This window comes from Melozone crissalis, unplaced genomic scaffold, assembly GCF_028551555.1.
Source record: "Melozone crissalis strain CALT ecotype California unplaced genomic scaffold, PUWL_Pcris_2 ptg000007l_1, whole genome shotgun sequence".
Lineage (NCBI taxonomy): Eukaryota > Metazoa > Chordata > Aves > Passeriformes > Passerellidae > Melozone > Melozone crissalis.
The window spans coordinates 13,695,860-13,712,315 of NW_026535785.1; the positions used below are offsets into that span (position 1 = coordinate 13,695,860).

The 16,456-nt window shown below is 38.4% G+C and overlaps 1 protein-coding gene across 1 annotated transcript in view; it reads left to right on the top strand.

Annotated features, from left to right (window-relative positions):
* ITFG1 (integrin alpha FG-GAP repeat containing 1) overlaps positions 1-16,456 on the top strand; it is a 70,729-nt gene that overhangs the window by 24,670 nt on the left and 29,603 nt on the right. The window contains exon 9 of the mRNA XM_054296110.1: positions 11,337-11,431. Coding sequence (XP_054152085.1) covers positions 11,337-11,431 — 95 coding nt within the window. The remainder of the gene's footprint in view (positions 1-11,336; positions 11,432-16,456) is intronic.

Below are 16,456 nucleotides of genomic sequence, written 5' to 3' on the forward strand. Positions count from 1 at the left end.
TCACATGTATCTAATTTTAGTTGCTTTGAGGTGTGATGCTACACTAAACTTAATTTTATCAGACACTTATTTTATTTGTCATGATTTTAATTTTGTTGTCTCTAACCTTGTTCAGAAAACATTATCTGATTAAATGTTTCTAAATTCTTCACTTGTACAAACTAATAAAGACTAAATGAAATAAAATTACTTGAATAAAAATTGCTGGAACATGGTAAAATCTTAATGGTTGTAATTGAAAATTCTGGAAGGCTTTTGGACAGAAGAAAAATTTAATTTATATGTAAATCTATTTTTGCAAGGGTTAGTGAAAGCCTATATTTTTCTATTACAATGTACCTTCCCAGTCAATTGTGGCTTATCAATGTTTTGTCATGTTACAGAGAATGGGGCATGTTGGTTTTGTAGTGCAGACAATAATATTTTTCTATGCACTAAAATAGCAATTTTCCAACCAGAGGCAAGGTGTTGCAGGCCTGACTCTGCTGATATAATTGACTGTAAATAACATCTTAAAAAAAATAATTTACTGTATTTATACAACACACTTGTTACAATGAGACTGACCCTGTCTTCAAATGTTGAAACGGTGCTATTGTTTGACAACATTTCCTTCAAAAACTTATTTTAAAGAAAATGACAATTTTTAAACTCTTTAGAGTGTGACTCACTTGCTCTGTGCTGCCACTTACAAGTGTTTGGAGGCTGACCTGTGAATGCAAGGCACCTCTGCTGGATGGGCAGTGGTCCTTAGATCAGATCTACAGGAGATGAACTCAGGTAGAACCTGAACTGTGCCCCAGGCTCTTCTGTGAAATGTTTGCCCCATTTTCTAAAATCTTTGGCAAAGTTTTAATAAAATATTTTACTATTTATCTTCAAGTTTGAATACTTACCTATGTAATATATGAAGGAAAGAATAGAATAATACAGTTTTTGCAGTTAAAAAAAAATTGAGTGTGCTGGGTCTTTTGTAATAATTTTCCAAGCTGATGTTCTGAATAATGTGTCTTAATAGATGCTAAATAGAAATTTTTAATAAGTTTTTAACAATGGCAATGTGAAGAGCTATCTTAATGTAGGATAATTTTATCTCTAATGAGCCCAAATGATAAATCATAATCTTAGAAATTCATAGTAATTAATGGAATTGTAATAAACCCTGGATATCTTCACAAAGAGAAGTGGAACTGTTCCAGTGTTAAAGTTAAAATTTTGACTGTGTGGCTAAATGGAGAGCACAGTGCTGTGGCAGGGCAGTGGTTTGGTACAGCTGAGCTTGGCGGGAGGGGCAGTGGCCCAGGGACTGCTGGGCTGGAGCTCCAGCACCCTTGTTCAATGCCCTCACTGCTAATTATCATCAGATTGATTTGTTCTGCACCAGCCCAACCAAGGGGCAGCATCTCCCATGGTGGGTTTGCTGCTCTGGCACAGTACCTGCATTTCCCCCTGTGCTATGTCTGCTCACATTTAGGTACTTCACAGTGCTGGCTTTGAGCTTACAGCTGCTTGTGCTGAGCTGGAGTTAAAGACAATGATTACTAGAAATGGATTGTCAGACTTGAACCTCTCCTGTTTTCAGTTTTCCATTTCAAAACTGACAGAATAATGATTGTGAGTCAAAGGAATTTAAGGTGTGGTGATTTGCAGTTTGGAATAATGTGGCCATCTATAATGGGGCTCACTGATTGCGCAACAAATCAAAATACTACCGTGAAATGGAAAATGAGCTATATTAGAAGATTGTGCTGCCTCTACCTTTGGCAGGTTCTGCCAAGCTGGGCATGATGCAGAATGTGCTGTGCACTCACACTCTGCTGTGCCACAGGCACCCTGCTCTTGGCACAGGGACACAGCCACTGGCACTAGAAATGTTCAAAACACAGCACAAGCCTCTGACATTCTTACTTCTGGCTTGCCTGCCTCTATTTTTCTTCCCCTCCTTGACATTTTCTGTACCTCACAGCTGATGTGCCAGCTTTGCCATTTGCTCAAGGTCTCAGAGGGTTCTGTATCTCTGTGCTTTTCCTCTGGCACTTGCCATGAATTAACTGTGTGCCTGTTGGGCTCTGCAGCAGTGTCAGACCTGAGCTTGGGGCTGCTGCCTTCCCTCTCACACCCTCCTTTGTGCTTGTGCCTTCTTGCACTCCTGCAGTGCAAGGTTCTGATTTACTGATCACACCTGCCTCTTCACAAAACAAGCATTGTTTCAAAAGGTCACTTTGTCTAACATTCTTTCCTGCTTCTGAAAATTTTATTTCAAGTACCCTTTCCAGCCATGAGTATTTACCAGTCATTTGAAAAAAGAGGGGAGCTTTGTATAAGCTCTGACTGAGCTTATACAAAGCTTATTCTGACTGAGAACTTCCAAAAGCAACTAATTTGAGGTGAAATTTCCTTTCTTAAACTAAGCACGTTGAACAACAGCTATCAAGTATAAATTATTTGGCTACGTGGAGTTGGAAAAACCAGCAATTAGGTGACTCATGAGAAGCTGTCACAGATGTTGGTATAATCTTAGTACCAAGTGTTCCTGAAGTACTGAAAAAATTTTTTTTTTCATTAAAAAAATATGCAGATCTATGTTTGTATGCATCTGAAAGTCCAGTACATTTATATATATATATATGTGTGTGTGTCTGTATATTTTAATGGAAAATTACGTAGAAGGATGTGTGTGTATATCAATACACTGATGGTAATGGAGCAGACCTTACACTTTATGACTAAGTTGGAACCTCTATAATAAGTAGCACTTCCCCCTGTTACATGATAGCAGTGATTTGTACATCAATCTGATCAAAGGACAGGGAACAATTGACAAATTTGTATTGCCCTTTTAAAAATAAATCAGAAATGCTTTTTGACATCTATTACAAATGGCATTTCAATTGATTAAGGTGAGCAGAGTTGGACGCTCGAGAATTCTGCACTTATTTAGTTGCCACATTGCTCCAAACAAGTAAGAGCTCTTCATTATTACTTTTTCTATTCTTCTCATGTCACTATGGTAATTGCAGTGCAGTGGTTGCTATAGCAAAAATGATTAATCCTGCACTGTTGTTATCTGTGAGCTGGCAGAGGAGTTTTATAAGATCTGCTTGTACTGTCTTTAGAGGAAATCATAGATGTTGTCTAGAATCCTGATAAATACTTGCAAGTGTATAGAAAGTTTTATTAAATGTCACTTAAATTACTCGGAAAATGTTGTATTTTTAAAGAAATTGAAGGATTTCAATGGGACAATCTGAAAATGACCCGTTTTTTTAGCATTAGATGAATGTGAACCATATTTTGGACACAATAACCTGCTATTTTCTCATTAATGTAAAGATTAATGACATGGTTTTGAAGTAGTGAGTCAGAAATGATTAGCACAGGATATTGTGCTGATTATACGAGCCATTAATTCATTTCTATAGGAAACTGGTGTTGTAATTGGTATTTAACTATGATTGCTTCAGTTGGATAGCAGAGATTTAAGATCATCCTTTGAAATCTGAGACTGTGAAAGTTTGATTAATCACTCATTGATTTTGCTTAGTTAAGGCAAAGAACTTTGTTTTGGCCTGTATTTAAAGGAGGGAGAAAATGGCTTTTTGAAATCAAACTTGATCATGGTGTCCTCATAAGTAAATACAGCACAACTCCTCGTTTCTCTAGGTAGCTTTTAGCCAACCCAGTCCTTTATTTTTCAGTCACCATTTGATTTCTTAGCTGCTGCCCTTTCTCTTCTCTAAGAAGTTTGCATTCACCTGTGCTGTGCACGCTTTTTGAACTATGCTTTGCTTTTTGAGCAAATATGAGTTGGGTTTGTTAAAGTTCCATCAAAGTCTTTTAGAGACCTGAACTCAATTTTTTCTCATATTTAAAATCCAGTTATCCAACTAATAATCCTAATAGAACCCTCTCTGTTCTCCCCTCTACCAAGTAATTGAACTATTTGATGTATGTTAACTACTTGTATGACATGTGGTAGTAATTATCACTTTCCTTGTAGGAAATGATAGCTCATTATTGCCAATTAATTATGTTTAAAGAGGATAACATAGTGCCTAACCTTTGGGGGTTTTTCAACCTTTCATTGCACAGTGCCAAATGCATTTTGTTGAAAGATTTTTTTAAAGTAGACCTTAATTATCCTGCAGCTGAATATACTTTAAATGCACTGCTTTTCTGCCTGCAGTTGCATTTTGATTTTGTACCTTTTCATTTTATCTGTCAGCTTCATTCTAACATCTGAATTTCTTTTTTCACTCGGAATGTTGCATCCTCAGATGCAGTAGCAATGTATCAAAGGGAAATTTTAATGGTTCATTTTGGTAAATAACCCCTTAAGAAAACCATTCTCCTTTGAGCACTGTGTTGTGAAAATATTTAGTGCTCCTGTAGTCAATGAAAGGATTCTCTAAGAACCTTAAGATGCAGGATGACAATACTTCTGTGTGTGAAATGCTCTGCATACGAGGAAAGCTGGGTTTGCTGGGATTAGTTTGGGTGGAAAAGGTATGAAAGTTAATGGAAATGAAGCCTTCTGAGAGACTTTAGATATGGATGAGATTCTTTTAGTACCAGATGCACTTCTGAAGCAGCAATGTATAGAGACATAGCAAGATAATTGGCACTTGTGTTTTGAGTCTGGGAAAGTGTCTTCAGGAGCTAAGTCTGTCTTCTTTGTTAATTTGTAACCAGCAATGCTCTTCAGTGATACCTCAATGTTTTAAATGTAGATCCCAAACAGTGTCAATTTCTGAGGGGGGAAAATCAGGCTCCCATGTTTTGCCAAGGTCTTTATGTCCTGAAAAATGCTAGAATCTCCTGGGAAAAAGAACTGCTGATGCTTCATATTGTTTTTTGTCAAAGGGGCTTGAAACTTAGGGAGAACTTTTCTTTCTTTCCAACAATAAAATTGGTGTAGTGCTGCATGTGTCACTTGGTTTTCTGTTCCTTGTTGAACAATTTCACAGGATTGAATTTTTCTTTGGCCCTGTTGATGGTTGGTGCAGGAGGAGCTCTGGGCCCAGGCTGAGCTGACCCAAGGCAGTTCCACCAGTGCCTTGCCTTGCTTTGTGTTACCCATCCCTTCCTTTGGCAGCACCTGGAGCTTTGTTGCCATGGGAGCGTTGAAGATGAGGAACATCACAGAGCTCCAAAAGTACAGCCAGGCTTGGGAGTTTGTTTTAATGTGAAACAGGTGAAACAAGCAGCTTTCAGCAGAAACAGCCCAGGAGTTCCAGCAGTGATTTTGTGTGGTGTGGGGGCAGTTCACATTGTATTTGCTGCAGTTCCTTTTCCCTGCTTGGATCACAGCTAGTGCTGGAATTGCCATTTGAGGCAGAAGGCTGCTCTGTTGGCTCTGCTGCAGCCTGGAAGTCTCACTGTGCAGTTTGCTGGCACGCTGTGTTTAAGTGCTTCTATGCAGTGGAGCTGTGAATATGCCTTCTTTGGAAGGACTTAAAATCAGAATTGATTTAGTGGGAAGGAGAGGGTTAGGAGGCTTTCTTTAATGTCCACAGAACTTTGAATCATCTGTAAAAGCTCTTTGCATCTGTTTTTTGAAGTTATGATTCACATTTGCTAAAGGCAGCTGACATTGATTGTTTTAATAATGTGTAATTATCTTAGTAATTTATTATAACTGCCTCTGTCATGACCATCTCACTGAGCACCTAAAGGCACAGAGTGACAAAAGAATTGTAATGATTTAATTACTTGGGAAGATAAATTTAAGATAATCAGCTTTCAAACAAACCTTTATTTTATTTGAATATCCAACTCAATTGTACTTGTTGTAGGCTTCTTGCCTGCCCCAGAAGGGTATTGCTGTAGTACAACCCTGACAGGGCTTTTTTCTTCTTTTTCCTCTTATTGTTCTTCAGAACTGTAAATTGAAGACTTATGAGAGAGGATACTGAGAACTGGGCAAAGACAAGGGGGAGAGATGTATGAATGAAAACTTTGTGGTACATGAATGTTCTTGTTTTTATGTTCAGAATTATGAAAGCTGACTTTCTTGGCCTGTATAGTTAACATATTTCCATTTCAACAAATAGGGTTAGAAAGGACCTCTACAGATCATCAAGTCCAGGCCCCAGCTTGCTAGAAAACTTCTTCTCTATTTAACAGAACTTTCAGAAGTTACAATGATCAGTCTGTGATCTCAGAATAACCCCAAAAAGTTGATTCCATTTTTGTTTTTAAAGGAGCAGAAGATTACACTGCAGCAAAAGTACAGAGCATTTAAATTAAAAAGGTTTAGATCATACACCCACCAAAAGCTGTCTTGTTCATCATAGCTACAACTTTATCTTGCAGTATTATGAAACAGTTTTGGAGTGAGTGATCACAGAACTTGCCATTGCCATCACAGAAATTGCCCAAGTGCCATTTTCTTTTCAGAGCCCATGTTGGAAAGAACGTTGCACAAGCATGAATCTAACAGTCCTTGAACCTGGTGTCACTTTTGTGACACCTTTTTCTATGTTTGTTAAGGAATTTGAACATTGAGGTTGATTGTCTTTTGCCTAGGTTTACTCATGCTAAGGAAGTTACAAGCGTGTTTGTTTTATAAGCACCTCTGATAGCTCTGAGTTTGGGAAGAAGTTTCTTGTGTGGAGCTCCTTTGACCATTTGCTATTTGTGAATTCAGTTTAAAATGTGTTCTCAGACTGCAGTTCCTTGGTATTAGTTTTGGAGCATCTAACAATTCCAATAACATTATGTTGTGTTTAATCTGATTGACAGCATTTTTTCTGCTCTCTCACATTCAAATTTACGTTTAGAACAGATTGAAAATACTTGATCTGTGTGAACATTGACAATCAGTGTTAAAGCTCAGCAAAGTCTCTCACACAGCCTGTCTGTGCAAGGGGTGCTCCCAGGGCAGTGGTTTTGGGTGCTTGGATGGGGCTGCCAGCCCTTGGCAAACATGGGCAAGTGTTGGAAAGAAGGCTCTTGTTAGAAATACAGCAAACAGGCAGTTGTAAGTAATGATTCTCACATGATTCCTAGATGGAATAAGACTTCTAATTTTGTCTTTACATATTTAGACATAAGTGCAGGTTTGCAGGTGATGAGTACGTAGGACTGTTCTTTTTCTAGCCCTTTTCAAGCCTAGAAGACTTGATCTTTATTAACCATGGGGTTATGCTGGATCACAGTCAAGCCAGAATTGTGTGTAGAGAACTTGCTCATTTACAGATGAGTTTTTGTTTCTTGCTCCAAGCTGAGTGCTACTAGCACAGGACATTTGGAGTCTGGAGTGTTGGGGCACACCTACTGCTGCAAATGATATTGAAATTGCAAATAAGATTTCCACCAGTTTGGAATGAGATTTCAGTTTTAAATGAAAGGGACAGAAAGACAGAGTGGCAGACCCCAGAACTCTGTGAAGATTACAGAGGGTCTCCATAACAGGTTTCCTAGGTAGACCTAGGCTGGAGGAGATTATTAAAGACATGTAATGCAAGGTATTTTTCATAAATACTTGAAACCAGCGTAGGTGTGATGGGATCATGCAGCCGTTGTCACCAATGCATGTTTTGTCACCTGTGCATACCTAATTGCACTGATCAGTTGTGCTAATGATACTCCTTTGAATTTCTGTCTTCCTTTGTGGAGAAATTTAACTTCAAGATCAGAATTTAAAACTGAAGGATGTTTATGTACATTGGGATTGAAACCAGGCATGAAGATAGGAAGTGTTTCTTGGATCCAAGGTGAATTTGTTGTTAGTTAAAACTCTTGAATTAGCTACTGCTGGGGGTGTTTTTTCTGTGGTCTTCAAGGTCAGTAGTTTGCATTCCAGCAGGTGCTTCCAAGGTGGAATCATGTAAAGATGAAGAAGGAAATATTTTGGAAAAGCTGCTGTATCGATTTGTTGGCTTCACAATGTCTTTGAAAAAGCTTCAGAAATGCAGGAAACATTTTATTTCTGGTTATAAAAGATGAATCTGTACATCCTAAGATGTGCTTTAGAAATAAAAACTGTAAAGGAAACAAGATGAAATATTATGATGGAAATGAAGAATGTTGGGCTTTTCTTCCTTTGATTGCTACTTTTCTGTAATACAGCATTTGATTAATTGTGGATTTTCTTAAACTATTTTGTTACAACTCAGAAGATATTCTTGTTTCGTTGATGTCCTATTTCCAGCTACATGTTCAATGCTGGAGCTTTACTTGAAACCTTTTAACATTTGTTCTGTCTGCTTTAAGTGCCGAATTAATGTTTTTATATCTCATCTGTGTGATCTTTAAATTCAGCTGAGCAGAGTGTAAAAGAGGAAAATAAAAATCAAACAAACAAAATCCAAGCAAACCAGTCCAGTCTCCATGAATGCCTTTATCTGGGAAACTTTTGTGAGGTGGATGCAACAATAATTTGAGTTGTATCAGCTTAAGAATGGCCTCTCATCTTGTTTTCAGGATTTTTTTTGACAAAATATATTTTAAAATATTTCAAAACTGTGCTGTAACTTTTTAACAGATTTTTCTCTTTATCTTGAACTTTATTTTTTTGACTACTGGATTCTTAAATATCTGTTACACAATACTGAAGAGAAATTGCAACTGAAAACATGATTCTGTTAGAGAAATTATGTAAATGGACATTTATCTTCTGGTCAGAGGAATTGAGGAAACTCTGGCCTACCAATATGGAATATATATCATAGTATTTTCAATTTGCAGGGACAAAGGCGTGGTGTTTGATGCATATTTGTATTTATTCATTCTTTGATCATACTGGATATTTTAATCAAATCTTTTAATCAAGTCTTGAGCTTGTAATTTATCTGCAGCACCTTCACATGGAAGCTGATGGCTTTGTGTGTAATTGTGTGCCAGTTCTGTCCCTCCTGTCCTATGCATTGGTTATTCCTCAGAGCTCCCACGGTGTTTTCATCAATGTCCTGCCCTACTCTGAGCATCTCCTACCCACACTATCAAACTGAGTTATTGGTATAACAAGATGAATGTTTGCAGTATAAGTAGAATCAAACATTTTATATTCTCCTCTGCTCCATAGCATAATTTAAAATGAGAACATCCTCGTTCTTGTCCCTTTCTCAAACACAGGAAGGTGGCTCTTTGTCCTTGTGTGTTATTGAAAAACTTCTAAAATCACTTCAGACTGAAACTTTTGTGGAAATGTATTTAAAATGTTAGGGCTTAATTTACATTTTATATTCAGAAAACACATATCTCTGCAGCATTAATTAAATTTTAGCAAATCCTTCAATATTCCCATGGTTTATAATTTGCAAATTGAACACTTTCTTCCATTTAAGTTTAGAAAAAACTGTAGTCCAACAGCATTTTAATGTGTTCATGCAAGCAAAGATTCAAGATGACAACATGTTTTAATTGTTGTTCTTGAATGATGCAGAAGGAAAACCTTCAGAAGCTGGTGCTGATTTCAGACAGATTCAATAGTTGCTGTGTTGATTTCTCTGTTCAAGAGTGGGGATTCCCTTTCCCATCTCTTTGGGTGTGAACTACTTGGATTTCTATCACCTAGGCTACTTCACATCCTAAATTCTCTATCCTGGAGCAGAGAGCTGCCATGAGCATTTGGGAGGGCTTTGGTGGTGTGGTAAAGTAATTCATGAGGCAGATGGGATGTAGGAAGCCACTAAAAGTTTGGCTTTATCACTTGGAGATATTTGGGGAAGTCTGATATTTTCATCACTCCTCCTCCCCTTATAACCTTCCTTTCCATCTCCCAGCTTGCTGATGGAACAGGGGAGGGACCCAGAGCTGCAGCTGCACAGCCATGGATGTGCACACAGCCCCAGAGGGAGTGCAGCCTCGCACAGTTATGGGCTGGCAGCTGAGAGAGCTTTCTCATGGTGCCGGTGAAGTGTGACAGGACCTCTGGGCTGGGGCCAGTTCTGGACTGGAACATGAATAAGGGCTTCAGTGACAGGCAAATGATCTGGGTTTTGCATATTAGCTCAGGAGATTTCATCAAGCAATTTTACAAATTCCACTTGCCTAAATAAACTGGTTTGGATTTCTGCAAAGCCAAGCAGTAGATGTGCCTGAGGCCCCTTGATGTTCTCAGCACCTTTGTGGTTCATACAGAAATCTGTTTTGTAGGATGTACCTAAGCTGCATTTCTGAAACATCAGACCAGTACAAATTTCATTTATTGTGGGATAGCCAAGCAGCTGTCAGGGAGCCAGACTGAGAGGATGTTTGTGGCTGCAACCTGCAATATTTTATAGGTGTAATACAGAATCCAGTGTGGAAATTATTCAAGTAATTAATGTGCCAGCTGAGGACCTCTCTGTGTTTCAGTGCTCACAGTGAACACTGTGGTTATCTCAGATGAAACACCCAGCTCCTCAGAGCTGCACAGGCTAAGGGGCAGGGTGAAGAGGTGAATTGTTTTTGTTACACTGTGAGCTTTGGTTCCATGGGCTGGAGAAGGGGATTGCCTGCAGTGTGCCTGAGCTGGGGTACCATGGCAAGCTGTGGTTCTGGTGGGGTCTGGCAGCCCAGGCTCTCAGGGCAGCAGTTCTGCTGCTGCCCCTGGGCACTCTGCTCCTCTCCCTCTGTGCCTGCCAGGGAGCTGCCACTGCTGGCCTGGCCCTGGAGGAAGGCAGGGCTGCAAGCTCACCATGGCAACACTTAGATTTCTCCTGCACTAGATAATGGACAGTAAATTATCACTTTTTCCCCCACTCCATGCTCTGTGTGTCAGAACTCAAGATGCAAATAGTCATTGCTTGTTTAAATATTAAAAGGTCATTATTCTACTCAAGGCTTTGGAAATACATGGATTAAAGGCTCTTAAAGAACATTTTTGAAAACCTGTAATTTACTCAAATTTACCTAATTCTGTAAGCCTGGGATTTATTAGCCATTGTGTTAATCAACTCCCCAGTGTTGTGTTTTGTGTTAAGTACAGATGAAGATATTACTTGTGAACTCATGACTCTTCCTGAAGTCTTGCTGACAGTACAAGAGTTTAAAACTAGTTCAGAAAATTAAATAAGTTTTTATGGTGAACTTGTAATGGTGGATTGGTATTAAAGGTAATTTTTTTCCCAGCTGAACACAGGGATTAAATTACTAAGGACTTCCACTTCTCAGTATGTCAGTAAAATTTCAAATTCTCTCAATATTATGGGTCAAGATGAAGGTACATTAGCAAAGGCAATCTTCAAACAAAAGACATAAATTATTAGGTTAAGGATTTTCTAGTTTATATCATGCAATTTTTCACATTTAAAAAATGTGTAAATTATTCACAGCTGATTATTTCATATAAACAGGGTTTCTGATTTTGCAGATACAAAGCTGACAGGCTTTTTTTTTCTTTTTGACAGATGGGGATGGACAAAGTGAACATTTATTACCAGTCTGTGAAGATGAAGCATGTCAAAGAAGTGCCATCTACCTAACCAAGCTGGGACTGGACCAGGTAATGTGAATTTGGAATAGCAAACACAAAGCAAAGTACTGTGTTTATATAATTATATAAAAGAGAAATTTTTCAGGAAAGGAACAAAATCTCCTCACCTTTAATTATAGAATACAAGAGACTTGTATTTATGAACTTGTGTGTTCCCTATCTGAAAAAATACAGGTTTGGTAAAAGAGGTTCCTGGAATTTTTTATAATGGATAATTCTACTCAAAGAAATGATGGAGGCTCCTGAAGAGTCACTTTCTTGTAAAACACTGCATTCTAAGCACCATAACTGTTCCAGCATGAGATGAAAAACAAGGTTTGTGCTAAGAGCTGGAAACAAATCTAATTCAAATGAGCTTGTTTAGTTTAACTTAGGGAGTTGTTTTAGAGTAAAAATAGATATGCACACACATACATCATTGAACCAGCCCTCACTTCTTACCCCTAATTTCTACTTTGTCTTTGTTTCTTACTAATGAAGTAAATTTCCAGGTGGTATAGAACACTTTTTTAGGCTGTGTGTCTTCAGGGCTGGGTATCTGTTAAATTATTGGAGGGTTGTTTGTTTGTGACACTATTGGCTTTCACAGACTTGGTTATAATTCATGGAATAGATTATTATATGTTCATTTATTTAAGGATGTGATCATCTGGCTTAAGTATTTACAGTGCTCTGATTTATAATAAAGTTGCGGCACACAATAAATTAGCCAGATGTCTGTTGGATGGCTTAATAAATGTTTTACTAAATTAATACTTTGCAATGTGAACCTAAAGGCCAAGGTGACATATAAAGTGCTTGTAGCTGACAGCAAAACCCACTGTAGGGTACTCAGAGAAATCTAAAATGTGTGTCATGCATGTTGCTAACCATGTTATGAATTACTGATTATTCCCTCACTGAAAAAATTTAAGTTGAATTTTGTGCTAAAAGTAGTACCCTCTGTGACCTAAAATTCAGAATTTATAGCTGAACTTGTTACAGTCTGCAGCCCAAGTTTAGAGTGTAGATTTTGTCATTTAAAGAATCAAAATTTACAGAATACAGGCTGTAGCCTACTAGTGAGGAGAATCACTCTGTGTAGGAAAGGAAAGCACAGAGCTCCCAGTGAGTGCAGGGGGGATGACTGGGATGGAACATGACATCAGAGTATGAAAGAATAACTCTAAATTTGGTCATTTATATCTTTCAGCCTTCTGAGCTCAGCAGCTCTGTTCTCAAAACCCTGTTTTGCTGTGCTCACTGGTTGGTTGGTTCTCGGTTCTTGGGTTCTTGTTTGGGTTTGGATTTATTTTTTTACATTCATTCATCCCCTCTACACACAGAGCACAGCCAGTGGATTGGAGCATTGCTGGGTGCTGGCGTACAGCAGGGTTTGAGTTAAGGGTCAGAGCCTTTGCAAAAGCAAGGGGATGCTCAGTTTGTGATCCTTGCAGTGCTCCTGCTCCAGGAGAAACAGGCTGTGTGGAACAGGGGGTGCCTGGGCTGCTCCTTGCAAAGGACAGCTGCACTGGAGCCCTCAGCTTACTTCCTTACTCTGGATAATACAAGAATTAAAAGGAATTTGAGTTTTGCTCCTCAAGTAAATGTGAGACAAACATTGTAAATTAATTTCACTGTAGAAAGTGAACGCCACACAAACAGCTGGAACCACTGGGAGCAGTGGGGTCTGAGGGTCCTGTTGGTCAGGTTATGTTCCCAAAAGGAAGGGGTGCAGTAGTGCCAGAGGAAGCTGTGGGTCAGTTTCCATAATTTCAGAAAGTTTCAAGATAGAGTCTGTTATTGTAACCTGCTCTGATCTAACATTGCATACAGCCAGTTTTTATAGTTGTTCATAAGTTCATTTTTTGACAATATAAACTACTAGTTTGAATAAACTACTTAGTCACAGATACGTCAGATATTTAACCTATATTTAATTTGCTTGCTCAATTTAGCAATTTCACTGTGTTGTTTCAATTTGAAAAAAAAATCCAAGTATAATGACTTTTGACATAAAAATTAAATATTGCCCCATTATTTTAAACAGCAAAGAATCCAAAAGATTCCCTGCTAGGAAAAAAGTGTTAACAAGTATTTGGACTTACCTAGAAACGTTAAAGCAATTTTCCCTCCCTATTTTTAGAATGACTTTAATTAAAAATGACAGTATCAAATGGCATGCAATAATGACTTATTCTGGTCTAACCTTTTAAAGAATTCTATCTGGAATACTCTTTTCTTGCACTCATCTGGAGGTGATGCAGCTTTTTGCTTTTGAAACTTTTTCTCTTTTCTGTTCTGAAACAGTGAAAAGTTTCATGTCTTCATTCTGCAGCTTTTCCCTTGTGCTGCATGCTTCCTTCAGGTAGAAATCTATTCAAATATGCCAGTTCTTATATTTATTTGGAAATAAATGTTTCATTTCACTGAATTTGGTCATTGTGAGGTCAGATGATAAGATTTTACTAAATCAGTTACTCTTCATGAGAAATGATAAACATAAACTTTGTGGTAACAGACTGGAATAGATTCTGTTTACCAATCCCTTTACAGCTTGAGGGAAATAATAAGGAGCCCTTGTAGTGGGCAGAATGTGTTTCAACAAGGGGATGGTACTGGAGGGGAATTTATGGGAAACGGAGAAATTGCAGGAGTATTATTGAAAAAATAGAAGGCTTTGTATCTCCATTGTCTTTTTTCCATTTTTGCTGTGGGATTTTGTGGCTTCCTTTTTTTAGTTAAGGGTATAGTAACAAATTCTTATTTTCAGAATTTATTTTTTCTTTATAAGAAACTGATCTCAAATCTGAAGAAGCTCAAATGAGATTACAGTCTTATAAAAAAATACTTTGCCTATTGGGCCTGGTTCTGTCTTTCTTGCTTGTTTGCTGTAGCATTTGATAAAACCAAACCGAAACAGTTACTGCAGTTCCATGATGGTGTGTGATGCTTTGGGATGAAGTGCATAAAATTCAGAAATACACATCTGTACAATTAGTGGCTCTAGAACTTACACTGAGGAGAGGCAGGCAATGGCATGTCAGGCTTTGGAGTTGTTCCAGAAAGATCCTGACTGTCAGGATCTTTCTCCTGATGTCTTTGGCCCAACTGGATGGCTCCTGGAAAGCCAGGCCAAGCTAGGAGAATTATTTCAAGGATAACCTTTCATCATAGGTTTTAATTTATGTGATGCTGGTTGCGGGGGTTAAGTGTTAGGAATATCTCAGATTTTTTTCTTTCAGATGATGGAGCAGAAGTAAAGGCCAACAAAATACACATGAGTGGCTTAAGGAGATACAGACCTCCTAAGGTTTTAAAGGAATGTGAATGTTTCCATAGCAACAGCAGAATTGCTGTCAGATCCAGAATCCTATATGCTGTTTCAGATTGTGGCAGGTGTTAGGACACCTCAGACTTCTTTAAATTCACCTGCAATAACTACAGTCTAATCTGGGAAATGTTTTGAAGTCCTTGGTACTGTTTAATGTAGGAACTCTAGATGCTGTGATATTCTTAGAGATGACTAATTCTTCTTTAATTTTGCCAAGTATTCTGTATGGTTTTTCATTTGTTTCCTGAGGCAAACACTATTATTTCAGTCCCTTCATCTGAGAGTTTCTTTGTGGGCTTGATGGTTCTCATAATCTTTTTCTGTACAATAGGAAGGTTATAGCTTTATTCCTCTAGGAAATGGAGCAGGTCTGAAGTAGAGCACAGCAGTACATGCTGCAGCAACCCCCAGGTCTTCATGGTGTCATTCTCTGGGCTAGAGAGGGAGGTGGCAGCATCGATTATCAGCTGCCCTCAGTCAATGTCAGAAGTTTTTCCTCATTCCTGTGTAGCAGTTTAAAGGGGGAAGTGGATTCAGCTGCTGTAGTTTTTATAAATGTCATTTTCTGCAAGATCCTCTTATCATTTCTAAGTTGTTTCTCTTTCTGAAAGCAGCTGGGGGCTGTGAGCATTGAAAACATGACTTCTACTGCTGTGGTTACTTTTTTCTGTGATTCTGAACCAATGCTGTGGATTGTCACCTTCTGGGCTTTGAACACCATAAGTTAATGGTGCAAAGCACAGTAATTTCCTCAGCTGTTGAGGGATTCAGGTGCCCCTTGCATGCACTGAGAGCCTAGTGCATGCTGAAATCCTGAGTTATTTGCTGTGTGCAGTGCACTGAGAGAGGGAGCCCCAGGGAAAGGACCTGGGGTACTGCTGGTGCTGGGGCAGCTCTTTCAGGCCACTCCTGATGCTCATCTTTGGCATTCCCAGGAAATGCATTGGCCAGGAAGGGGCTACTCATTTCCCAGCTTTGTGACTCTCACCTGGCTCCCTGCCTGTGTTCTGTGGCCTGGAAGCAGCAGCTGGCTGGGGGTGGGTTTTGTGCTGCCTGGGTTTCTGGCCATAATTTAAAAATGGAGACATGTTAATCCCACAGGTTGGGCTCAAAGACCAGCTCACAGGCTTTTGAGCAAGAGAAGTGCCTTCCCCAATGTATGGCAGAGTGTGGACTTTGTAAGAAGTGAGCCCTTGACAGTGACTGCAAGGAGCTTTACATTTTTCTCAAATCCCTACATCTTTTTCAAAATGAGAATGATGCTGTTTTCACATTTCCCAGCAGGAAAGCATTCTCCATTCTGCTTCTTGAAAAACAAATGTTTGAAGAGTTTAAAATTTTCAAACACATAAATATTTTTCCTGTTTTAGCCTACAAATCATTATTTGAAGGATCCAAAATATCTATATAAATGTTTTAAGTGATGTTAGCAGTGATGCTATGCAGAAGAATTTAACAGAAAAGGAAGAAGTGAATCTGGTGAATCTGATTTCTCTGACTGAATTTTACGTGTTCATTTAAAATTTCTTTTAAAAATACACTTACTCAATTTTTTTGTCTTTCTCATTTGAGCTGTGTAGGAGAAATCATATGATCAGAAAACTGGAAAAAAATAGCTTCATGTGTCCTCATTATACCCTCCAATTTCTATCTTAGAAATTAAAAAATTAGTTTTAGTCTTTTCCTATTAACAGCAAATGTGAAGCTTAAAGTAATTGTCT